A 25,044-nucleotide genomic window follows, 5' to 3' on the forward strand; every position below is an offset into this window, starting at 1 on the left:
TCTCTTCTGATTAGATCTGTCACTTGGACCTTATTATAAGGTTCTTAATGATTGTTGTCCCAATATGCCGAACTGTTGTTTTATATGATACAGCCCTCCATTCTGGAAGTCCGCCATATATTCTTTGCTCCTAGGTGCATATATTTATATTCTGAGATATGAAATAAGCTTTGATTGAGTAGGCCCAGCCTGTGAAGCTAATACAGGCTGCAGTTTGAGATTGTTTTTTTCAGTTCATCTTTTCCCAGATTCTGTATTGTCTTTAAATGTTGTAACTTATCATGTCTGCTTCTAGATTATTCCTCAAAATTATTAATAGTAAATAGTCCTTGGAGTTTTTCAGTGCTAATATCTGATGGGCTGGTGGGGTTTTTTCCTATAAGTAGTACCTCTGGAGCTCTATTAAGATGCCAGTTGTTTATCTGCAAAACACACTGTGTTGCATAGTAGTCTTTTTCTACATCATAGTACTGTACATTACTAAGTCAAAAACGTCACTAAATTTTATATCTACCCAGTTTTTTCTCAGAGAGTGACGTGGGGCTTGGTTTAGATCTCATATTTCCAGCTGATGTGATCTTGTAGAAAGTAGTAGTTTTATCCTAGTTTTACCCAAGACTGTAGTAAAGAAAAATACATGAAGGAAAAAAAAAAAATACAATGAAGAGAAAGCTGATGATTGTACTCTTACTTAATTATTTCCGATCTGGATCTTTCTGTCCTACAATACTGCATAAACACTATTTCATTGTAATTAGTCTAATTTAACCTCTAGGATGCAGTTTTTGTTATTGTATTTTGGCTAATTGTTAGTTTTTGTATGATTTCCAAAAGTTAAATTCCATGTGTTTTTTTTTCTTAAGACTGTTCTTCATACATGTGCCACTAAGTAGTCTAAAAATCTTTAAATAGATTTCAAACAATGACAGCCTTCAGTTCCTTTTATATTATTCATGATAAAATTTACCTGTCATGTGAAAGACTTTAGTGCCAAATAGCTCTGAACATAATTTAATTTTCAATTCCATTCCCCTAGGCAGAATACGAGGTATCTTCAGATGAAAAGCGTATAGACTGTGGCCTGAAAGTTTTAGAGACATACTTCACTAATGGGGTAAATACATTATATTACAAAATATTGTCTCAAGTGTTTTGTAAACATCAGGTACATAGAGATTTAAGTGGTTGCATTGTTTTTAGTACATTGACGATCAAACTTCATTAGTCCCGTTTTTGCCTTTCTGAAAGGTATACTGCCTTCTCTTACCACCTTGAGCAGAAACCTTGACTGATCTCTGCTTTTAAGACTACTACCATTACGATTTATTCTCCCTATGTTTTCTAATTAAAATACTCATCTCAAGATAAGTAAGACAAGATAAACTCATTTAGCATACAAAGAAAACTATTAACAAGTTAACTCGGAGTTTTGTCATCTGAAGACATGAGAATGAAGAATTCTTAAAATTCTCAGGCTTCTTTCAGACTCTTGTGTGGCCTTGGTTGGTTTGCTGTAAATTTTCAGAGTTGCTGCAGGTTTTCGCCAAGTGAAATGTTGTTTTGTTTTGTTCCAGAGCATTCTGGTTCTCTGTGTTTTGCATGGGGATCATTAACAGCAGATCTTTTGCATATATTAATCTCACTGATTTTTTTAAGAGTCTGTTCTTTGATATCCTGTAGAAGCTTTGCTGTGGATCTATAGTTAGACTTCTGCTTTCCATGAATAGGTGCTCCTTCTGCTTCTCTTTAGTCATCTTGAGAAGACTTTACTCCAAATGAAGGTCTTGCAGATACCTTAAAAGCAGATAAACTCCAAAGTTTGCTACATCTCTTCTGATAATTTCTTTAGGACTACTATAAGTCACATGCGGTTTTTGCAAAAAAACACATTTCTTTGGGCTGGTTTGAAATAGTTTCCTAACTTGTGTATTTCTTTCCACTTCCTTCTATCCTGCCAAGCCAAACAGATAACTTGCTTTTGTGGTGGTAGACTTAGGGAAAGAAAAAGAAATTTGACTTATTGCCAAGTTTGTTTCCCCAGATACTGAAGAAGTAAATAACTGTAATAGCTTTCAATGCATTTTTCTGTAATAGGAAACAAATAAATTTTTTCCTGAATATGAATTTCTTAGTTTTATCTTTAGCCAAACCATTCCTTTCCTTTTCCTGTATTAGAAGATTTAGTTTCACTTTGATTATAGAACTTTTTAACTCGTTCTGTTGATTTACAAAATTGCTTTCATTGTTGCCCTGTTTTTTTTAAAAAATCTGTAAAGTCTGCAGCACACTTGCCAGAAATACCTCAGGAAACAGTAAATGAATGTAAAGCAAGACTGGAAAAGAACCCTTCTAAGGACCTTTTTATGGACTGTACTAGGTAAGTTAAAAATGCATACTGCTATATTTGAATATCACAAGAAAAATTTGTGTGTTTCTGAGGAATGAAAGGTGAAGTTATTACACCCAGGTGTATTTGGTGTCTGAAATTAGTGTAAGAAATTTGAAACAGATTTATTAAAAGACTACGCTGCCTTCAGATGTGATTTAGATGTTTGACTTGCATAAAAATAGCATTAAAGAAAAGGCTCTACAAAAAATCACGCTATTATCTACTACCAAGTATTCTGTAAGTTAGAGTAGTATTTCTCTTTATTATAGTCTTGACTTTTGAGTGACTTCTTTTCCATGATGAAGGTACTCGGATACTAAGTTATAAACTGGAGCTTGAAAGGTTTCTGAACAAAATTAACCATTTCTGGTTTGTGAAAATGCGTTGAACTGAGGCCAACAGTTATATTCCATTAAGATGGCTGCTTAAAGGATCGATTGTGACAGTTAGCACAAACAAATACAACTCGATTTTGTTCTGAAGTCATAAAGTGGTATTTCACAGCAGCAGCAGCAGGGAAGGCTTTTCTTGGAGGGATGGTACATGTTTACCAGTGTTGCATGTCTTTCTAAAGCCTTTGTATTTCTAATATTACTGGTTCTTCAAGGCATGCTTGATCATGTCTGAAGGATTACAATATGTTTTGTCACTGCTTGGGTCATCTCCCTAGCAACAAAAATAAGCATACTTTATAACAACCCAAGATTATAAGATGGAAAGGGATGTGTGAGAACACAGAGTGAAAATGTGTCTCAAATGGAGGATGTCATGTAAGTCATCCTTTTTCCTCTGTCCCATAAATATATGAATACAGCCTGAATTATTTGTTTTCCTTCCCACTGACCCTTGCCTTGGTACGCTTAATTTGAGGGGAATTAGAAGGTACCTGGTGTTCAAGTTTGGACATGGTGTTTAGTATCTAAATTTCAAATCTTAGAATAAAATCTTATTTATCAGTCTCCAAAGAATGCATAAAAACTTGTAGATACTTTCCTGTAAAGATCATTCAGAGGTCCCATTTGTGGGGTTGTGCATGCATTGCATAGCTACTGAGAGGCTGATGGTGGCCTTGAAGACAATGGGAATGCAGACGTCAAACTTTCTAGTTGCTCTAAATAACAGTATTGTGGCATTACTAGTGTTTTGACAGGAACAGTTTTCTGTGATAGGCACTCACTTTGTGAGACATCTATGTTAAAATCATTGTAGAGCACAGTGACAATGTCTCTCTTCCTACAGTTTCATTGATATATTTAAGTATATTTTAACAGATTGATAGTACCTCCTGCTTCATCAGTTTTTTCAGTATAAGATTGATCTTATTTTCCTGTTGCTAGGATTGTCCATGAATACCTAAGCAGAAGACCTTTTGAAGCTTACCAAGAAAGCGTGTATTTTTCCCGTTTTTTACAATGGAAATGGCTGGAAAAGTAAGTTTATTTATGATGTTTGCATTATAATTTTGCTTTGTTTTGTGGCCAGTTCTGCTGTTTAGCTAGAAATGCTGTAGAGCCCTAATGAATGACACTGCCTGTCTAAGAAATTATGATCTGAAAGACAAGTTGTAAAGGATGATGTTGATGGGACAGTGAGGATGTCAATACTCGTAACAAAAGTACCTGTCCAGTAGTCTTTAGGTAGTAAGTTTGTATTAATTAAATACAAAAATATTATCATATGGATATATGTTTCGCTGTCAAGTATGCAGTGGGATACCAGTCTTTTTTGGGAATAGTGTTATCTTTTTAGTTTCAAACTTGGTCCAGTCAGTGGTTAATAAGCAGATTTTTTACAACCCACTGGGTGACTGGGTAACTCCTCAGTTTTTCAGAGCGGTACTGACACAGATCTAGCAATTACTAGATAGCAAGATTTGTATATATCAGTATCTAGTTTGGGCTTTTAAGTAACATGAAATGAGTGTCCAAACTTTTTCAGAGGGCTGAAATTGGTACAAACTGATTCTAGTTCAGCACTGCTGGGTATCATGATCACATATGCAAACACTGAAGTGCTTGAGTATTAATTTTATGGCAAATTCCAATTATCCAGTGTTTTTGTTTGACTAAATTAATAGCAAAAGCCAGGAAGAGAACTAAGGAAGTCACTTAAAACAATTAAACAAAATTCTCTACCAAATGAACCTCTACTTGTCCTGAGAACAAAGATGCATTAACAATGAATGTTCTTTTAAAGCAAACACCCCCCCCCTCAAAACTTATCACCATGAAATAGCCCTGCTCCAATACATGTTTAGGAGTGTTTTAGCATAGAATGGTTGACACCTTTACTGCCTCTGGTTATCTGTTCCTCTTCCATTACATCAATACCTTAACAATTCAGCTTCTGAACTGCTGTTGCATACCACAACGCTTTCTTTTTTGAAAAAGCGAAACAGCAAAGCAAAGTCAGACATGGTTTACCTTTTAAATGCTGCATTGTAAACATGATCTCATTGAAACACAGCCTACATGTCTCCCTTAGTTGCAGGATACTGACAACTGGAGGTGATGAATTGACTGTTGGTGAGAACTGAAAAGGCTCTAACCATGAAAGGCATAGGGCCTAACTGATCAGGCTTTCTTTCCTGCTATTGTGCATGTCTGATGACCACATGAGGGAGCCCCTGTTTCTAATCAGAGCACCCCTTTCATATGAAATTCAGCTTATTATAATACTGTCTTCATGAGGTTAAGGCAAGTGCTGTTCATTAAGGTGGCATAGAACAGGAAGGAGAAAATTAAGATAGACCTTATGGTGGGGAGAGGATTACTAACTCTTGTAATTTCTGCTGCAGTAATTGTTTCTTTCTGTTAATCAGGCAACCAGTAACCAAACACACATTTAGGCATTACCGAGTACTAGGCAAAGGTGGATTTGGAGAGGTGAGTACAGAAATATCTTTCTGTGAGGCAATACTTAAGGCAAAAAAAAAGGTTAATACAGAGGAGAAGTTTTTTAACTCTTGACTCTTAACAGTCTACATTTGACACATCACCTGGCAAACTGTTGTCAATCCAAACTGTTTTCTTTTAATGTGTTAGTTTTAGTATTGTAGGTCATGCCCAAAGTTGGAGAGAACTTCCGCTGGCTGACAACAGTTGCTTCCATTTAGAAATTTCATTTGACAGTGAGAATATAGTTTCTACTTAATAATTATGTGGAATACTAATGAACCTAATAGGAAAAGCTATAGATTTTATTAATTCTGTTTATAATTCATTGGGCTCCCCCCCCCCTACATTTTTTGACCAGAACTTTATATTGAAAGGGAAGGAGGGTTACTAAATTACCATTATCTTTCTCCCACTTGATTACGGTGTGGATATTTGTTCTCTGTTCTGCTTGCCTAGACATATACTATTACCACAGTCAGGTGTTTCACCAACACAAGATCCACAGTTTTACTGAGCTATTCAACTCCCAACAAAAATGGGTTTACTCCTTTTTCTACTTCTGTTACGGCTTTTGTGACCTTTCAGAGTTGTTTCATGGGTGAAAGCTCTGCATCGATGCTTACCAACTCTCATTTTCTGAGAGCATTCAAGAGTTTGAAAAAAGAAAATAAAAATTTTTCTTCTATAAAAAAATTCTACAAAAGTCCTAGCATCTCTGACACACCTTCCTTCTTTTTTAGGTGTGTGCCTGTCAAGTACGGGCAACAGGAAAAATGTATGCTTGTAAAAAGCTAGAAAAAAAGAGAATAAAGAAGAGGAAAGGAGAATCAATGGCTTTAAATGAAAAAAGAATTCTAGAAAAAGTGAATAGTAGGTTTGTAGTAAGTATCTACTTCTGATCATATTCTCAGAATTTTGTGTGTAAGTAGTTCTGTGCAGAGGACATTTTTATCCAATATTGAATTGGTTTTAGTCAGCCTGCTTTATTTCTCACTTACAGCCAAAACATTATGTTGTGTTTCAGCATGCTGATGCCACTGAATCTTTCTCCTTTGTTTAAATGTGAATAGATTATTCTGCAGTACTCAGACTTGAATTATTACTTAAATTCTAATTCTACTGCAGCCTATGACTGAGTATGTTTTAATAAAGAGGATGTTCCATATGCTTTATTGCATTGTATTTTTTCCTTCTGTGTTCCTCTTCTCTGTTTCTTCTCCCAAGGCATTGCACTCTGTTTTCTTCTCTTATCCTCTTTTCCCCTCCCATATGCCAATTTTCTTACAATTAATGCTGGTTTCTAATTTCATTTTTGTAAGTGCATTTATGAATGACCTCCAAAGGGGTGACTTCATGAGTCTGCCATTTAATTGCCATTAGAAGTCATAACTTCTAATAGTGGAGGTTTTATATCATAAGGTATTTTCATAGCATTCAGTACTCTATTGCTTATACATTTCAAGATAAACATGAAATTTTGACTAGTGTATCAATTCCGGTTGGTTATATGGCTTTGCTGTGTACTGAAGTTTAAAAAGGTATGTTAATTGCTTCACATCAAAGATAAGATTTTCATTCTATGGAATTTCTGTTAAAAAGTTAAGTCTTAATACTTTTAGCTGATGCTATCACCTAAATTATGGTCTGTTAGTGGCTGTAATTACTAAGCAGTGAAATTACTTAGAATGATCAAAGATATACCAAGTAAACTTTCCCCCTGGTAACATTTATTTTTTCATTGCTTTGTTGCCATTTAAATGTTAATTTAAAATGCGTTTTGCTTTGTTTTTAAATCAATTTACTGATAAATTTTATATTGCTATTCAGAGATGATTTTTAAATACCTGTGTTAAAGAATAGTGGAAGTTATTTGTAAAAAAAAATATATATATATATGTATGTATGTATGTATTTTCTGATAAGCTTTATGTATTAACACCCCCCCCCGTAGAATACTGCCAGCTAAAAGGAAAAATTAAGAAGCTGCTGACCAGATACATGAATATTTTTAAATTATTATAAATAATGTTTTTGTATAAATATGCTAATTTTATTTTCTTAAAAGGCTTATGAGCTTGAATTGATTGAAATTGAATCCAGAAATTACCTGAATTAATCCAGAAATTGCTAGTCATAGTGATATGTGAGATGAGTGAAACTCCTAGTTTTGAGTCATATTTTTTCAACATATGTAAATTCTATAAATCAATAATCGTTTAAAATTGAATTTGAAAACAAAGTATAGGATTGAGCATGAGTGATTTTCCTTTTGCTATCCCATGTTTTTTTTTGATGCAACAGAGAAGATCTAGATCTAGGATATGCAGTAATATTGATTTGGAAATGGGTAGATGTTATGCCTGTGTCACAAGTAAAGTCATTAATACCTGGATATGTCCATATAAAACCACCATACTGGAATCCTTGCCTTGAGTAACAGATTTGTATGTTTATTTCATTTAATTAGTTAGTATTTGACTTGCGCTTCTGAAGGAAGAGTTTGGACTTCCTACTGAATTATGGCTGTTATGTACTTGTACAGCATTTAAAAATACATTTATTGAGTTAAAAAAAAGTGTAGTGATTTTTCCCTAGCTTACTTACCTAATGTAAGCTAAGTATATTTTTTTTAAATCACACTGCTTTTAGTACAAGTTAGTTAATTAATCTCTGTTGGTAATTTTGAAGATTCTGCCAGATGATCATCAGCATAGCATATTTTTGTATTGAAACCGAGTTTTAACATTAACAACATATGTTGAATTTTGTAGTATATTACATTGTTTTAAAATTGGATTTTTTTGAGTTCACGAGTCAACTTTAAAACTTTAAATGCACTTTAAAATAATTTACCTAAAACCAGAAAAAGAGGAAAAAAAAAAGTACTGTTTTTCCTTGCCTATCAGCACTCCGTTTCAAATACAGTGAGAAGAAAGACTATAAAGAGGTACACTAAGTGTTTCCTGGTGGCAAGTTCAAAGCCAGGGATATATGCAGTTATTTGGGGAGGGGTAGGGAGAGGAATAGAAACTGCACATTTGATCTTAAATAAATTTTTTAGTTTCCCTAATGTAGGGCAACTTAAAGTCTTGTAGAAGTTCAGAAAGATGGTTTGACAATGCATGATTCTTGAGGTATTAATAAAATAAGTTATATGTGCACTTTATCTTTACTGAGAGTAATACAGATAATGTGCAGCTGAGGGGCATCATCAATAAATGTATTGTCTGGATGGAGCTCTGTGGTATCTAAACAGGTATGTCGCTAAACTTCTGTATGGTGATGTAGAATTTGTATATACATGCAAATTAGTCTGAATTCCTTTGTGCCTTCAAGTACTCAACAGGAGCGATTCTCTACTTGGCTATTTCATTCTTTTTTGGTTTTTCATAAGGATTTGTATGTTGCTTGTTTTGGAAAAAAGAGCTGTGAATTTTATTGGAGTTTACGAATGAATAATGGTTGTCTTCTCCTCCTCCTCCCTATTTAGGTTAGTTTATCCTATACATATGAGACTAAAGATGCCTTGTGTTTAGTATTAACCATAATGAATGGAGGGGATTTGAAGTTTCACATATATAACATGGGAAATCCTGGCTTTGATGAAGAAAGGGCCATTTTCTATGCTGCGGAACTGTGCTGTGGTCTGGAAGACTTGCAGAAGGAGAGAATTGTTTACAGGTGAGTGTCATCTACGGACACTCATACCTTAAATTTTCCATGTCTGGTCAGCATTAAATGTATTAATTGTTTCCTACTAAAAGAAGTTTATACTTCAACTTAATCGTAAAAGAAGCAAAAGAGTTTAGCTGTACTTTTCATGGCGTGCCCTTCAGAATTACTGATCTTAATTGTCATCTTACTAGTAATTTAGGTCTAGATACTTGCTATATTCTAAAACATTACAAAGTTGATTCAAGGTCTGTTTGTAAAATGAGAGTAAATTATGATTTACAAAGCAAATTCATTAGTAGTTCAAATAAATAAGTTTTAGGAACATGGGATTGTATTCCTGCCCTGTCTAAAAGTAGAAGTTCACAGAAGGCTATAGAAGTCCCTTGCTGTGTTGCTGCTTGTGCCCAAGAGGGTAAAATGTCAGTTACAATTCATACTGCCCTCTCTTCTGTTTTTATTTCAGGTTCCTCCAATGAACACTTTATTGCTTTTGAATTAATGAAACTATCAGAAGCCTTTTGCATTGTAATCGAGATTGTGTGGTCTTAATGCTGTTTTCTGTCTCTGTCCGTAAATATATCTTTTAACCCCTGGCATGCATTAGTATTACATAACAAAACCTCAAACTTAGTGGTGGACCAAGAATGCTTTCTTTTTATTTCTGGTGTGTAACACCAAGTACTACTTGTTTCAAGAGATTTAAAGTATAATCCTGCGTAACTTTAATATAATGAGTCTGAGTCTTTTCCATCCCCAGTATAGAAAACTAACATACGCTCTGTGGTTCTGCCACTTTCTGCTGTGTGTATCAGGCTTATGCTAGTGGTTGTGTGTGGTTCCCCAAAGAATTTGGCCAATCTTGCAATATTATGCAGTATGTTTTGGCATGCATGTAGGAGGGAAGCAAGGATGAATGGTTTGATCTAGCTACAAGTAGGTCATTTCACACTGCCCAAGTGAAAACAAAACTGGTCGTTTAAAATACAGAACAACGACAAAAAAAACCCCAGAGAAAACAAAACCAACAAAAAAACCCCACAGCCCTTGTGTTTAAGCTCAGCTTGTTCGTGTTTGCCTACAAGAAGACCTTCAAACATATATGCCAAATCCTAGCATTCTGTCTGTAATTCAGGATCTTGGAGTGGTTGTGATTTCTTATGGAGCAGTCTTGGTGTCTAGATCTCTGCCCTGTTTTGTGCTATTACATAATGAGTTTCCAATTATTAAGAATTTGCATGGCCTTAAATTTATGAGCAAGGAAGAAAAGTAGTTTCATAACCAACTCTGAGTAAAATTGCCTCTTAATTAAAAGAATGGGAAATATTTCTAGTCCTCTATTCATAACAAAATTGAAAGATCAAGAGACAGTTACCTGTACATGCGTTAGTAACTGAATAATTTGTATTCTTGTTGGAAAAAGAAGGGCTTAAATGTAATTATAATACCTGAAGGTGATATTTAAACAATTTACTATAGGACAGTCTAAGGGAGTTTCTGCCCAGTATGTAAACAGATGAAAAGAGACACTAATTAGACCATCTCAGCTCAACCGTGCTTGAGTACTAAAACTAGGAAATGTTTGGATAATTTTACGCTCTCTGTAGAATCACGTATCAAATGATACTAAACTTCCTGTTGGTCTTGTTTCTTCTCCTTTGCTAATGGTAGTTTTTTTTTCCTGATGCTCTTGATTTTTTTTTTCCACATGTATTTCTTCTTGTATCATGCATTTAGGAGCGTAGCTGTCAATTTTACAGTTTTGAAGTCAAGAAGCCAAAACAGGTGGCCATGGAAGTCTTCAGAATGTCACCAATTGCAGTGATAAGTTACATGATCAAAATTCACCATCAAGCATCTTAATGGAGATGCATTTAGGCAGCAATACAGTGATTATATATGATAAGTGAAACAAAGCTTGGGAAAATTTGCCATAATTATTTTTTTCTCAACAAAGAAGTTATGCTGGCAACCTCCAGTCTTAATGTTGTTTGGGGAGGAGAACATAATGAAGCATGATTCTCATTGCACAATGATTTATTTTTCCAAATTATGGTAACTATTATTTTTCATTCTCCAGGGCAACAAAATACAGAAGAATTTTTTTTCTTACTTTGCTATCTCTTTGAAAGCATTTAGTACTGGTAGAGCCACTGAATTTCTGAAAATGGAGCTAGTTGTTGTTGCTGTATCTCAAGATCTGTTACTGCATTTGTTTTCCATCTTTAAAGGAGACTAAAACTCACTTTTGAGACAAACAGCTTAAACTGTTAAAGCAGATTTTAATTCTCTAGCATACTGTTATAAAATACTTTATTGAGAACGTGTTTTTGTGTCTATCAATCTGTATATTCACAGTAAAATGTAGTGTAGAGGCAGTGGAAGAAGGGAAAATAGGAACTTCTGTTTATAGAAATCCTCGGTGCAGACAGGTGTCAGCAGATAGCAGTAAAATAAGTTCATCTTCTCAGCTTGTTCAGTTCTAGAATGGCAGTTTCAATGTCAGTCAGTCATGTTAAAATTTATTATGAATTTATTATATTTGGGATGTGTCACCATCCATAGCAAAATGCCTCATAAAGTGGAGAAGCTAGGCCTAACTTAACTCTCTGTTAACACCAATTTTTACTGTGTACTTCATGTGCCTTTACACCAGTTATTACTGAATTTCAAGCAGTGGCATTAGGGCTGTCTGTAGGACCCTGGAGTCAGTTGTGCAGTTTTGTTAGTGGGGTTCCCACTGGACTAAAAGAACAGGTGCAGAGCTGGAAGGAGGGCCCTGCGCTGCCCTGTGATAGTGATAGAGCCAGTTTCCTTGTTTAATGGGAGCTTGTGAAACTACCTGTAATTTGCCATATGTTGCTGACATTAGAAAAATAAGCAGACAGGAACAGGCAGTAGTGGAGCTGTTCACCCATCTGCTGCATAAAGAGCCTGATAATACTTAGAGCAAAGTCAGGATATGCATGAAGGAAGAGCGGGGGAGCAAGTGCCGGCTTTCCAAAAGGGACTTCATTGCTGGAGTTTCCTGCAGGAGTTACCCAACTCCTCAATGATGGTAGTCGTTTTTTTGTCAGATAAGATGCTTGAATACCTAGATTTTCATAACAAACTTATGGAAGTGCCTGTAAGACCACTGAATATTCCTGGAAGGTCAAAGATCAGGCTCAAAGACCTGTTGAAGCTGTAGTGGATAAACCTAAGTAGCTCCTTGCCTGCCTTATGCCTATGCTCAGAGTAGGCATCTTTGCAGTGAAATCCCCTGAAGGATTTTTATCCAGAAATTTCCTCTGTAGGATGGCTGGCGTAAGGTATTGCACAAATAAATTAGTACTTGTTTAGTCCAATTTAAAATAAATACATAATTTTTATCTAGATTTGTGTTAATGAACCTCTTGGTTTTGCGAGCTTTGCAGTCTTCATGCCTTTCTCTGCTTCATGAGGGAAAACTGCTGCCTCTGCTGCTAGAATTGCATTTCTACCTCGTGTTCTGAGCTTGGTTTTCAGCTCAAGTAGCCTGTTAACCTGGTGCAGGACTAGCATCTGTGTATTCCAGCAGAAACTGTGACTTTGGCCTCCGTTGTAGTGGAGGAAGGGGAAGAGGGAGAAGGCCAATATCCCAAAGCTAGCATCCCAGAGCTCAATTTACAGCTGAGTGCTTCCAAAAACTGACTTCTTTGTGAGCTGGTAGGTCTAGAAACTAATAGGATTAAAGAGATTGGCTAGAAACAAGTTTTACTATTAACTGACCAAAATCATATCAGAAGAGAATTAGCTTCTCTTAAGCAGCAGATGTTGATACGAAGTATTAGGGTTTAGGTTAAGCTTTAATCAGCCTTCTTGGAAATGAAACTCATTAAACCTGTTTACTTGAGTTAACCTGAGCATACATTATGCGCTTTAAAGTACTGTGTTTCTACCTAAAGTTTGAGCTGAATTTTCTTTTTTTTTTTTTTTTTTTTGGATACTGGTGTGAGGTGTTTGGTTGTCTTTTTTTGTTACTCTGATCTTTCCATATTTCTCTGGTATTGCAAACTCATATCTAACATCAGATAATTAACATTATGGGGACTGTCTAGACCTGAAGTATTAAAACCCAAGCATCTTGCTGACTGCTTTATACAGTTAATCTGATGAAATAATGAAACTTTAACATAAATACACATACTTCAGAGCATCAATTTATTAATATTTTTGGGGGGAAAAGCATACAGATTTCTTGGTGATCAAGTGTGTGTGTATGTCTCTCTCATTTTGATTGTAAATTCCAGAATTATTCTTCCTAAAATTGCTTCTTTTACATTATTCAGTCTTTTCTGCTTGTATATGAAAAACTGTTCTTGTCACAACTGTACATATACCCATATATGTACATATTGGTTTTAATAATCTGTTCCAGTAACAACTGAATCTTTAGCCAAGTACTGATTTTCGCTTGTCTAATTCTGGCATTTCCATATTTATGATGGAATAAATCTAAGAGACTGTATTGCAGTCCACATGCTTCCTGATGCATATCACAATTATATATATAATATACATTATATATTTTATACATATATTCCGTATGTATGTATTTTTATATATATGTAAAAATATATGTGTTCTCAGTAGAATCTGCTAAAAGATAAATCCTAGAAGTAACCTCTGAACAGCGTCTGATTCAGCTTCAGTGACTCCCCAAATTTTCCTGGGGGTGGGGTGGGGGTGTGTGTTTGTCCAAATATCCCATTGTTTCTTCTTTTGTTCTTAAAGTAAAAATGTACAAGAAGATGCCTACAACATGCAGAATTGCAACACTGAATTAATTGTCCTTTTACTACTTCCTGAGTCTCTCCAGCATTTAATAGATAAAAAATGTTTCATGTGAAACACTGGTTTTTACAGAAAAGTAGTAGACACTCTTGGAAAGTTGGTTGCAACCTAGGTGAAGCATCTAGTAAGCTTCAGAAGCTGCACATCCAAAGTAAAGGAACAGAGTTTGAATGGATGATATTAAGCCTACGCTTAGTCTTGGGAGTATTACTCTTTGATATTCTGATACCCTGGGGCGGAATACAGCAGGGGGCAGCATCAAACGGCAGCAAGCCGTGATGTGTCTTACCACTGTGGAGTTGTATGGATGGTAGTCTCAGGAGACGTGTCTGTCTTTCGCTTACACATTTGGGTGTAAGTTGGTGGTTCTTCATATCGGGATTTTAGAGGAAGTTTCTCATCTGTGAAATATGAATTGCTGCTGTTAGTATAAATGGATTAGCGTGTTGGGAAAAAAATCAGTCCAGTTCTATGGTTAAACTATTTGTATTATAGGTCCTCATCTTCACAACTGTTTTTGTATATAGGTGGGAACTGGAAAAATTACTTTAATCACAACCAAGAGGTCTTCTGTTGCCTCAGTTGCACTTGACGGCTAATAATTTTGGCTTTGTAGAATTCACGCATCTATTCTGTTTAATTTGTAGAGACTTGAAGCCTGAGAATATACTCCTTGATGACTGTGGTAAGTAAAAATTAAAATTAATTTTTACATTGAGAATTACAAATCTAATTAATACTGTGCCAGAAATCAAAGGGATTTCTTCATGATAAAAGGGACCTGACTGTCAGATGTTAATTTTTGTTAGTTATAAAAACCCTGCCCTTGCTTTTTAGAAAGGAGAGGAAATTCTTGGGTCCTTGGAGAGGACCATGATGACAATGTTTGAGGGGTCTATTTCCCACCTTCAAATGGCTTACTTTTCCCCTTTTGCTCCTCCTTCTCTCCCCTATGCTTAATTTAAGATGGCTATAACTTTTAAATGAATTTTTTCTCTGTTGTCTTTTCTTGACTATGGAAACAGGAGTTTTTTAGATGTGGGGCCAGAATTGTACTTAGCTATAATGTTTAAGCAATGAAGAAGAAATCTGAAGCACCTCTGTTTGTTTTAACATTTCAACTAAAACAGGTCTGATGGTCACTGATGCATATGTGGCTGGAAGGAATGCAGGAAGTACAAACAATATGAATAAATGTTTGTAGCTTTTTTTTTTCTTTTTTCCAAAAGCCAAATTAATTTTCTTTTATGCCTTTGTATGAAACTTGCCAGAATCTTTTGAATTCACTATAGAAGGTGTGCAGCAATTACCTTCTAAGTTGTGGATGAGTATTAACAGTTTGTTCTTGTAATTGCTGAGTATTTCAGTAAAGGAAAAACTGGTTTTGAAGTTATTAGAACAATTATTTTTTTAAAGTCAGCATGTTCTGACTCATAAATTTATAGAAAGGTGATGTTTGGGAGAAGTCACTTTCCAAGAGCTAAAGCTTTGCTAGACATCAAATGCATTCTTTAATTTTTCTCTCCAGCAATGTCTTGCAAAAGGTAAAGGCTTCTTTGAGGTAAAATGTAGCCTTGCAGGACTGCACGAGAACGCTGTCTCTCTGCCAAGGATATTCTGATCTTGTTCCAGAGAGCAGAGGGGACTAATTAGAAAATCGCTTCAGGAGCTCAGATCTTGCACTTGAGAAATGGGTTCATCAGATGTTAGGGAACAGAACAGCATCTGAATGAATTTAAAATAGCATTTGCTGCTGAAGAGCATTTAGTTATTTCCAACGAGTATATAGAGTGGCACTTTACTTTCTCCACTCTGTCTTCCCACCCCTTGATTATATATCATATGTAAAGAAGAAATTGATATGCCATTAACTTACATTGATGCTGTAGAGTTTTTTGAATGACAGAGAATATATGCACAAAGGATGTTCAGGCACTGGAACAGGCTACCCAGTGTTCAGTCATAGAGGCTTTCTAGACAAGAATTTTAAAAGCCTTGATCATTTTGGGCTGACTACCTGTTCAGCGGATTGTACTAGAGACCTTCTGAAGTCTTTTCTAGCTTGAACTACTCTGTGAGTCTGTGATGTTTCTGTAAATGACAGTGTCCCTGTCCTTATATACAGTATTAGAAATAAGCATGGGTTTTGGTTTGGTTTTTTTCCCCCTGAATCTTTCTACTACAGATGGTTGGCAACTTTCTGTTTAAAAATTGAGTTGAAAATGTAATTGTTCTTTCTTCTGTCTAGCCTTTTATATTTTTATTAAGAAAGGACTTTGTGTATTTGTAAATTAGAATCATATCAATGCAATTCTTGCCTTGAACTGTCTTGAATCATTTGATGTTGAGGCTGTCCAGCAAAGAAATATATCTGTCCATGAGAATGTAAAAGGAGGGTGGGGTGAATTTATTCCCATTACCCTCCTTGGATGGTTACCCCATCTGAGCTGTGCTATTCCTGAAAAATTTTACGTCTTCCACCAGACTACTTCTACATTGTAGGTACTAGTGTAAATGCCATACATAATAGGGAAGGTATACAACTTGAGAAGTTCAGCTGACGAAGTGAAATAGAAACTGTTATCTACATTAGACTGATTCATGAGAACGGAAAAATCCTAATATTGAACTGACATATTACAGTATGATTAATTCTAAGTAGGTTATGGCTAAGCTGCGTTTCTTTTGGGGTGGGAGTTGGGATAGCCATTCAAATTACTGGTGCTTAGCATTATTAGGATACTTTGTTAGAGGAAAACCTTGTGTCCCAGTACAGGCTGCTGCCTTCTCATATTTGGAATAAATGGAGTAAGCCCTGACGTTATGTTAGGAAGTCAGAAAGCTAAGTGTTTGTGGTGGGAATACAGAATAGAAAAATAAAACTGATGCATAGATACAGAATTTGAAATGAGCAGTCATCATTTCTGTTCTTCCTAGAGTAGCATCCTATACCAAAGCTAGGGATTAGAGTACTTTAACAGCAATTTTTTTTGTATGACCTTCAGGAAATCAGTTAGGTCTGTGCCTCTCTTCCTTGACGTATTTAAGGAAGAGTTGAATAATAAGTCACTCCTTTCTAGTTAAGTTCATAAACCTAGTCTTATGAGTATATGAATGTTTTGATGTTTTGGGGTGGTGGTTTCATGAGTTATGCTACAGATTTTTTTTGTTTTAAATGTGATGATACTTTATTATTTGCTGACTATGTATAATTTATTTTAACATAAATAGGACACATCAGAATTTCTGATCTTGGATTAGCTGTGCAGATTCCAGAAGGAGAAACAGTCCGAGGACGGGTTGGGACTGTTGGTTACATGGGTATGTAAAATATCCTTTACTAGTTACATTTTACTAGAAAATTTTCTTCTGTGCATATATGAATGACTTCTCCAAAGAACTATATTTGGCCTGGATTAGTTGCTAGACAATTTATGGGAAGAAAGGTTACATTATGCAGTAGTAGATGTTAATAGTCAATTATAAGCCTACTGATAAACTTGAAAACTTAACTCTGGAAATTCTAGGTTTAGGTAGAACTTTAAGAAAGCACCTACCTTTATAAGGTTCAAAGAGATTTAGGGTCACAGGTAAGCAGATAAATTACTGTGCCAACACATTTCTTTCCACGCTGTGGAAAAACTTCATTCTGGGTCTGTAAACAATACTGATCTTAAGTATTAAAGAACCTCAGTGTTAAAGTGCTTCTATTGGATATAAACAGAATCCCTGCTGTAGAAACTAATGTTTCTTCAGAGCACAGGGGAGTTGTGCAAGGATCTCTGCACAGAGACAAAAGAGTACCTGAGAGTTTTCCAATATTTAACTAGTCAATTTAAAGTGAATTGTTACGAGGTTGTTGGTTGGTTTTTTTTGTTTTGTAGCTCCAGAAGTGCTCAAAAACGAAAAGTATACATTCAGCCCGGATTGGTGGGGTCTTGGGTGCTTGATCTATGAAATGATTGAAGGACAGTCTCCATTCAGGAAGCATAAGGAAAGGGTCAAACGGGACGAGATTGACCGGAGAGTAAAGGAAGACCAGGAAACGTATTCAGACAAGTTCTCAGAGGAGGCAAAATCCATCTGCAGGATGGTGGGTGAAGAGACGTAGAGGTTTGAAAATTAAAATTCTAATCTTTTTTTTAAAAGACGAACTACTTTATTTTAACATCTTCTATTGCAAATTTTACAAAGCTGGAGTTTTTTAAATCTTTGGTTCAGTTGTTGACCATGAATTGTTCAGTTATCAAACTTTGAGAATTCAGAACTTTTTTCAGGATGAAGGAAGGCTGCATAAACTGATTTTTCACCACCTGAATGAAAAAGTCCAGTACTCCTTAGACCACATGCAATTATAGACAGAGTATAATAGCATGCTCAACTTTGGTGCTGCATGGAGAGAAGTGGCAGAGTAGTATACTAGTTTCCTTACCTAAAGGAGTCTATATGAGACAACAGGTTTTGTTTTTTTACCTTGCATAATCTTAAATTTAATAAGAGGCACATCTATGCAGAAAGCTTCAAAAGTGTTCTTTACTACCTTATGCAAAATATGTGTGGTACTTAAGCCCATTGGAAAAAAACCCAAGTCTGTATTTCCTGAAAGTAGTCTACTGCAAAGTCTGTACTGTAAAATATATTCAGCAATGGCATCAATTAAAATATTTTCATATAACTTTGGGAATTGTCTGCTTTCAGGGTTTCTTTTGTCTACCAAAAATCTTTTTGCTCCCAGAAATAATGTAGTTTGGGTTTTCAGTTCATTTTAATACCAAGATAAATTTCATCTTATGAAAAGCCAAGAAATAAAATAAACTTATTGAAAGACAAAATATATATAGATTTGTGGGGTTTTTTAATTGTCGGATTATATCACTGGATCAGCCTTTTTTCCCATATCATTGCAGTTACTTGCTAAAAATCCAGGTGAACGACTGGGTTGCTCTGGAGATGGAGCTGCTACTGTAAAGCAACATCCTATTTTCAAGAACATTAACTTCAAGAGGCTGGAAGCTAACATGTTAGAACCTCCATTCTTGCCAGATGTAAGTAGGTGAGACAGATTTGATTAGTATCTAAAAAGGCAAGAACTGTCATAATTCTAAATCAGTGATCATGTGAACATGGCAGGAGAATGCCATCATTCCTATTGATAACTAGTTCCTTTGTGGCATTTCATCTGAGATCGCAAAATAATTTCAGAGGTAGCTTTGTAGCTTATTTCTTAGTCCTTAGAAGTTTACTTCCATGGCTCAGATGCTGAACATACAAGGATTAGCTTTGTAGAAATTACTCTGGAGTTGAAAGGAGGGTGACAGAAGAAAGTGTGAATTATGACAACTGTTGAGAACTCCAGATGAAGTTGCATGCTGTTTCTGGTTATGATATTTCTTTTCTGTTAGTTGCAGGGTGGATGGAATGGCTCAGGTGCCTTATGAAGAGTCTTTTAAGTTTTTACATTTCTGTTTTGTAGCATAGTGTAATTTGGTGATCAGCAACATGAAATACAAATTGCAGGCATTTCACTCCCCTTTTGATCATCTAGGAAAATAAAAATAAAAACCCAAATCCAAAATGCAAAACCTTAATGAAGCAATCTTGTATTGTACTGCAGCCACGTGCCGTATATTGTAAGGATGTCCTGGACATAGAGCAGTTCTCAACAGTAAAAGGAGTGAACCTGGATACTACAGATGATGACTTCTATTCCAAATTTGTTACAGGTTGTGTCTCAATCCCTTGGCAAAACGAGGTATTGTATGTTTCATTAAAGACTGTTTTCTTTAGCACAACAATATAGAAGATGTAATGAGGGATATAATTTTAGTATATAACTTTCCCTGTGAGACGAATTTTCTGCTTTAGACTTCTCTGCAAAGAAACTTAAAAAAAAAAGTTTTTCACTAAACATAAACAACTTGCTAAAAATTTAATTTTATGGTAAATTTGCATAAATAGAATCTGGCATCTTGTAGTCATAGATAGAGCATACAGAACAGTATGACCCCATTTTCCTTGTTCTTCTATGATACGTTATTCAATGTTGCTGTTCATAGGAGAAGGATGGAATACTATTCAAAGTATTCAAAAGCAAATAAGTGCAACACAAACTCTTTGTGTATCATGCCTGTATATCAACAGAGTGTCCAGATGACATAGTAATACAGAACTGCAGGTTTACCTTTCCTAAGGTTTCAAAACAGTTCAGTATCAGTTCAGTCAGACTTTTCTCTTAAAACTTTTTCATTTGCCTAGTGAATGAGTATTTTTTCTCATTCTGCATAGAATACTAGAATTTTGCTACCTCTGCTTGCAGTTCAGTCTCTTTAGGAAATTCAAAGCTGCTTTATTATTTCAGGAAGAGCACTCACTAATAATTATTTTAAATTGCATTTTTTCTTATGAATGCATTCCTCCTGTAAGGTGTTCATAACTTTCTGAAATTAATACTGTCCTGAATTCTACTAGTGTAGTTTCTTTCCCAGTATGATTTCTTTTACTTTATTTAAAGCTTGAGCACAAAAGATGAGCAATTTCTGAACAAGTTGGAGAAAAAATTACATTCCCTTTTGTTTCCTTTTTGCATTTTTTTTCTCATTACATTAAGAAGGAGATTTGAAAGACGTCATTTGACACAAAAAGTCTTCACTAAGAAGCAATGAACCCGAGGCTATTGGGGAAATAAATATCTCCTATGCTATGTTGTAATTCTGAACTTCAGAATATGATCCAGTCATTAAAAAATGCACTGCAGCTTAATAACTAACACCACATAGAGGGTGAAGTCGAAGGTAGTTGTCGAATTCTGGGGATAGTAGTTCCTTCTCTTGAAGGAAAAACTGTGCAGACTTCATTTTAATTTGTGCTTATTTTCTTTTAATTCATGTTACAGAGCTTTCCCTCACATCTTTGCTCTCAGTCTCTTAAGAATTCCTCCTCCCCTCCCATAATTTACGTAATGTCATGGTTTACAACAAAAGCAGATTGTATTTCTTCTTATTCCTCTTTATGCCCTCTCTCCCTCTACAAGGTATACTCATTTGGTTGCATGCCCATTATGATAGATGCGGCACTCACTGATGGGTGCCAACTGCATGTGAGCTTTAGCCACTCTCCCCCTTCTGACCATGCCTGTTTGTTACATTTTGGCATTTACTCTTTCTGCTGTCCTTTCTGTACCCATTAATTGTGGTTCTAATTCTTTTGTTTTCTGTGTACACAAACCAGATTATTTTATAATTCCTTGCTTCTCTCCAGAGACCGCTCTTCATCATATCGTGGGGTTTTTTTGTTTTTTAAATGAACTATTACCTTCTCTATCTCATTGCCTTATTTCTAATTATGGTATTTGTTAGTTGTGTTTTGATAAATGGTTGCCCAAAACACCAGAATGATGTTTAAATTACTGTGGTCAGCTGCTTATTCTCCAAGAGAACAAGTCATCCCCTTCGTAAAAAGTATCCCCGCAGTATTACACAGGTACTAGTATTCTGTATAAAATAATAATTTCTCCTACTCAAAGTCATGTTTATTAATTACGTTCAGTCCAGGATATAGAGATACTAAGTTTGTTAGGCTAGACTGCTCTGAAATGAGTAGAATAGTTGAAAGGGAAATCAATTTCTGGTTCTAAAATTTTCTGCTTATTGCATCATGGGCAGGAAGAAATGCTTTACCCAAGTAAGGAAGCAGCTGAGTATTTAGCTGCATGATAGTGCTCTTATTGTTATTCCTTAGTTTGTTGGGGGCACAAGAAGAGTTACTGTAGACTTTGTGCCTTCCTTCATGGAGCTCTGAGAATCATGTCATTTAGGTGACAAATTTGTAACTCGTTAGGAGTACCCAGCAGAATAAATAGATAATGTGTGGAACTTGTTTGAGAGGCTTGTGTGGATATTTCATTTATATTTCATATGTTTCAAAGATGATTGAAACGGGATGCTTTGAAGATATCAATGCATACGAAACCGATGGTACTGTGTCACCAGACAGAGAGAGGTCTCCTAAACCAAAGAGAGGCTTCTTCCACAGACTTTTTAGCGGAGAGGTAAGGGTATTTCTTCTCTTTAATAAGAAAATTACCAGTAAGACCTTAACATCCATTCAATTTTTTTATATTACTTTGTGATGGGAAAAGTAAGTTGTTAGCTGAGTACTGAAACTAATGAAATGTCATTTATTACGGCTTTGCCCCTGCACTGCATTTCAGAAACTGAAACTGTAACTCCAGGAGGATTTCCTCCCTCAGCATCCTGTCTTCTTTCCTGTGAGTGTGGTGGAGCAGTGCAACTCCTATGACTCCTTTAGAAAGCTGGGATCCCAATGAATCATTCTAGTATATTAAGCAAATAAGTAAAAATATTCCCTAAATGAATGAGTGTGAAGAAATGCCATGAAACAAATGTTAAAATCTCTTGGGTAGTTTAATGCCTTTGCCAAAACAACGACGTAGTAAATGTTTACATAGCTGATAATACACAGCCTTTTCTTAAAGACGTAATTCACCTCTAAATGTTTTCTAAAGAGTAATGTGAATTGAGGATTTACCACCTAAAAGACAGGTGGCATATTGTGCTTGTTTATACATCATGAGAAATGGGCTATTTGTAAAGGTTTTCAGTTAAAGCTGTCGTACACTATTCTGCTTGCTCAGAATGCATGCACTTAAGAGTGGAATTACCTTGAGAAGTATAAGTATATTCAAGTGGAGAGTACTTCTGTGGAATTTACTTTTGCTTTCAAGCAGAAATGGAATTTTAAAATCGCTAGAATACCATTAAGTAGCCACACAGAGCCATGTATTAAAATTGCATAATGATTTTTTTGTCGTCAGCTAGTAATTCACCTCTCTAAAACAGTGCAATGCTAATGGAATGCGTAATGCTACTGTCACTTTTAGTTCACCTTTTCAAATTCACTTTTCCCCACTTACAGTAATAGAATAGGAGTGGTTAAGTGGACTAATAATCTCACTAGTTAAAGTTTGTGTCTTACTGTAGTCTTTTCCAGCTGAATCAGTAGAGTTCATACTGACCCAAGATATGGTTCTATGTATTGAGAAAGAGTCCTAAAAAATTTAATATGGCTTGAGAGTCTTCAGTTGGTTTTGAAGTAATAAGACTGCGGTTAACTGTCCTGTGAAGTTAAAAGAAGGAATAAAAGAAGGAAAGAACTTAAGGTTAAATGAAACTTTATTGACTTGAGATTTGGGGTTGGGTTGTGGTTTCCTTTGGTATTTCCAAAGCATTTAGGTAGTATGGAGTAAAATGTGCTGGAAAAAGTCACTTCTCCACCCACCCACCCCCCAGCCTTTCTGCACCCCACAAAATGCACAAACCAACAACAATGTTGGTTCTGCAGCTGAGTTGTCCCTTTGTCTTCTCTTGCAGGTCTGCTTTAAATCTGATTGCAGTGATGATGAGCAGGAGTCCTCCAGACTTTAAATCATTTTACTCTCATCAGAAAGGATGAGAAAACTTTAAATGTTTTATATCTCTGTAGCAAAGTGTATTATATATATTTTTTATCTGAGTTCAAGGATTTTTGTACATTTGTACTTCATTTGTTTTAAGATGTATATTTTCACTAAAGCTTAACTGTACAAAAAGCAATGAGTGCCATTTGAGTGAGTGTGTTTCTGTATGTATTTGATTTCTCTTGGGTTTTTGTCGGTTGGTTTTTTTTCCCCAGTGGAATAAATCTAGACATACTAAAAGGATTTTAAAGCACAGAGATAATATCTATTGCATCAATGTAACTTGATTTTGTATGCTTCTAGTAAAATTCTACTTGTTCATTAGGATCTTTATTAGCAGTTTTCTTAACAGTAAAATTGCTGTAGTGATAAATTTCATAATTCTGGTGTTATCTGGCAGCATGGGAGTGCTTTTACCTAATGTATCTCTTGGGCAACTGCTAAGGAAAAAGGAATTCAGTGCACTGTGGACAGCTATTATGAGTTGCTCTTTACTGTCTGGCTCTGTAGAATGTCTTTCTATTCTTCTTTATACAGAGAATTCTGAACATTTATCTTAATGCTGTAACAAACTGTATTACCCCATTCTTCTCTTTTCTACCCATCTTACACATCGTCTCTGTACGGTTTCTTGGCATGGACCATGCAAGTACAGCTGTGCCAAAAATTTTGTAACTATTTTGAGTACTTTTTTGTCTTTACTAAAAGGATTTCTTTATACCTGTGGGGACATCTTTTTTTTTTTTTTTTTTCTGTAAATGAAATTGTTTACAGTTCCATGTAGGATATTACAGTTTTATAGTGGGTTCAAAAACAAAGCATGGACTCTTTTTATTAACCTCCTCTCTGCTTGTTATGTTGCAATATTGCATATTGTAGGGTTGACAGCTGTCACTGCCACTGAGAGAAGAATAAGGTTGTATTAAGTATCAAATTTAATTATGTAAATAATATTTCCTTATAGCTTTTAAAAAGTTAAACATTAAAACCTGCCTTTAACGATTGCTTAACGCAGATGTGGAGCTGGTATTGAAGTTTTAGTTACAATTACCTGACGTTTATTAGTAAAACTGTTTCCAGCTTCCTGAAAGCTTGTCAGACTTCCATTCTTCTGGACCCAAAGTATGCTAGGCTTTCGTTTTATTTTGTAAAGTTTCCGGTAAAACTATTAATCTGAGTATGAGAATGAATTTAGGGAACTCATTTCATTAAGAACCTCTTCTGTTTTTAAAATCTAAGTTATGGACTTGATATATAATGGAATGCTCTTGGAGACTTGGAGACCTGACTTTTGTTACACATTCTTTTCTGTATCCTGAAGATTTGTCTCCACTGAGCATGCGTGGGTTTTTTTTTCCCTCTTAGATCTCCAGGGCACCAACCGGACCACACAATTATTATACACAGGGAGCAACTGAATATCCCTCTACCTCAAATAGGTTTCTGCTTGTCATCCCACAGACCCACTGGAAGAACCTTAAATTCTACCAGGGCAGAGCTGGTGTCTATCTGAAAGTGTTCCTCTTGGCTGCTGTGCCACAGAAATGAGGAATGAGACCCTTCTCCTGTGTTTTCAGTGCATACTTCCTGATGTCTAGAACAGCCCAGAGGACAGCAAGATGACTGCCACTGAAAGTACAAAGGGAGAAATTGGCCGAGGGAGAGGGAGTTTGAATTAATTACTGACAGATAGTCTGATGCAATAGTGAAGGGATGGGAGGCTTTACAGAAAGAGAAATACCTGAAATAAGGGTGTTGGCTGGAACCCATTTACATGTGAGACTATGAGCTGGCAT

At 35.6% G+C, this 25,044-nt stretch overlaps 1 protein-coding gene across 3 annotated transcripts in view; it reads left to right on the forward strand.

The window, feature by feature from the left end:
• The window catches only part of GRK4 (G protein-coupled receptor kinase 4), a 39,286-nt gene extending 15,028 nt beyond the window's left edge, over positions 1 to 24,258 (forward strand). Inside the window, exons 4-16 of one of the 3 annotated variants that reach the window (XM_005229814.3) lie at positions 1,037 to 1,114; positions 2,277 to 2,377; positions 3,727 to 3,819; positions 5,211 to 5,274; positions 6,027 to 6,167; positions 8,777 to 8,967; positions 14,421 to 14,458; positions 17,005 to 17,094; positions 17,658 to 17,866; positions 18,681 to 18,818; positions 19,388 to 19,525; positions 21,698 to 21,820; positions 23,163 to 24,258. In XM_005229814.3, the coding sequence (XP_005229871.1) occupies positions 1,037 to 1,114; positions 2,277 to 2,377; positions 3,727 to 3,819; positions 5,211 to 5,274; positions 6,027 to 6,167; positions 8,777 to 8,967; positions 14,421 to 14,458; positions 17,005 to 17,094; positions 17,658 to 17,866; positions 18,681 to 18,818; positions 19,388 to 19,525; positions 21,698 to 21,820; positions 23,163 to 23,216 (1,458 nt within the window). In that variant the 3' untranslated portion in view covers positions 23,217 to 24,258. Of the gene's footprint in view, positions 1 to 1,036; positions 1,115 to 2,276; positions 2,378 to 3,726; positions 3,820 to 5,210; positions 5,275 to 6,026; positions 6,168 to 8,776; positions 8,968 to 14,420; positions 14,459 to 17,004; positions 17,095 to 17,657; positions 17,867 to 18,680; positions 18,827 to 19,387; positions 19,526 to 21,697; positions 21,821 to 23,162 lie in introns of those variants that run through there. The other 2 variants (XR_008745743.1, XM_055795576.1) reach the window with 2 other exon arrangements.
• The last annotated feature ends 786 nt before the right edge of the window (positions 24,259 to 25,044 follow it).

This window comes from Falco peregrinus, chromosome 2 (assembly GCF_023634155.1).
Source record: "Falco peregrinus isolate bFalPer1 chromosome 2, bFalPer1.pri, whole genome shotgun sequence".
In the NCBI taxonomy this organism is placed as follows: Eukaryota; Metazoa; Chordata; class Aves; order Falconiformes; family Falconidae; genus Falco; species Falco peregrinus.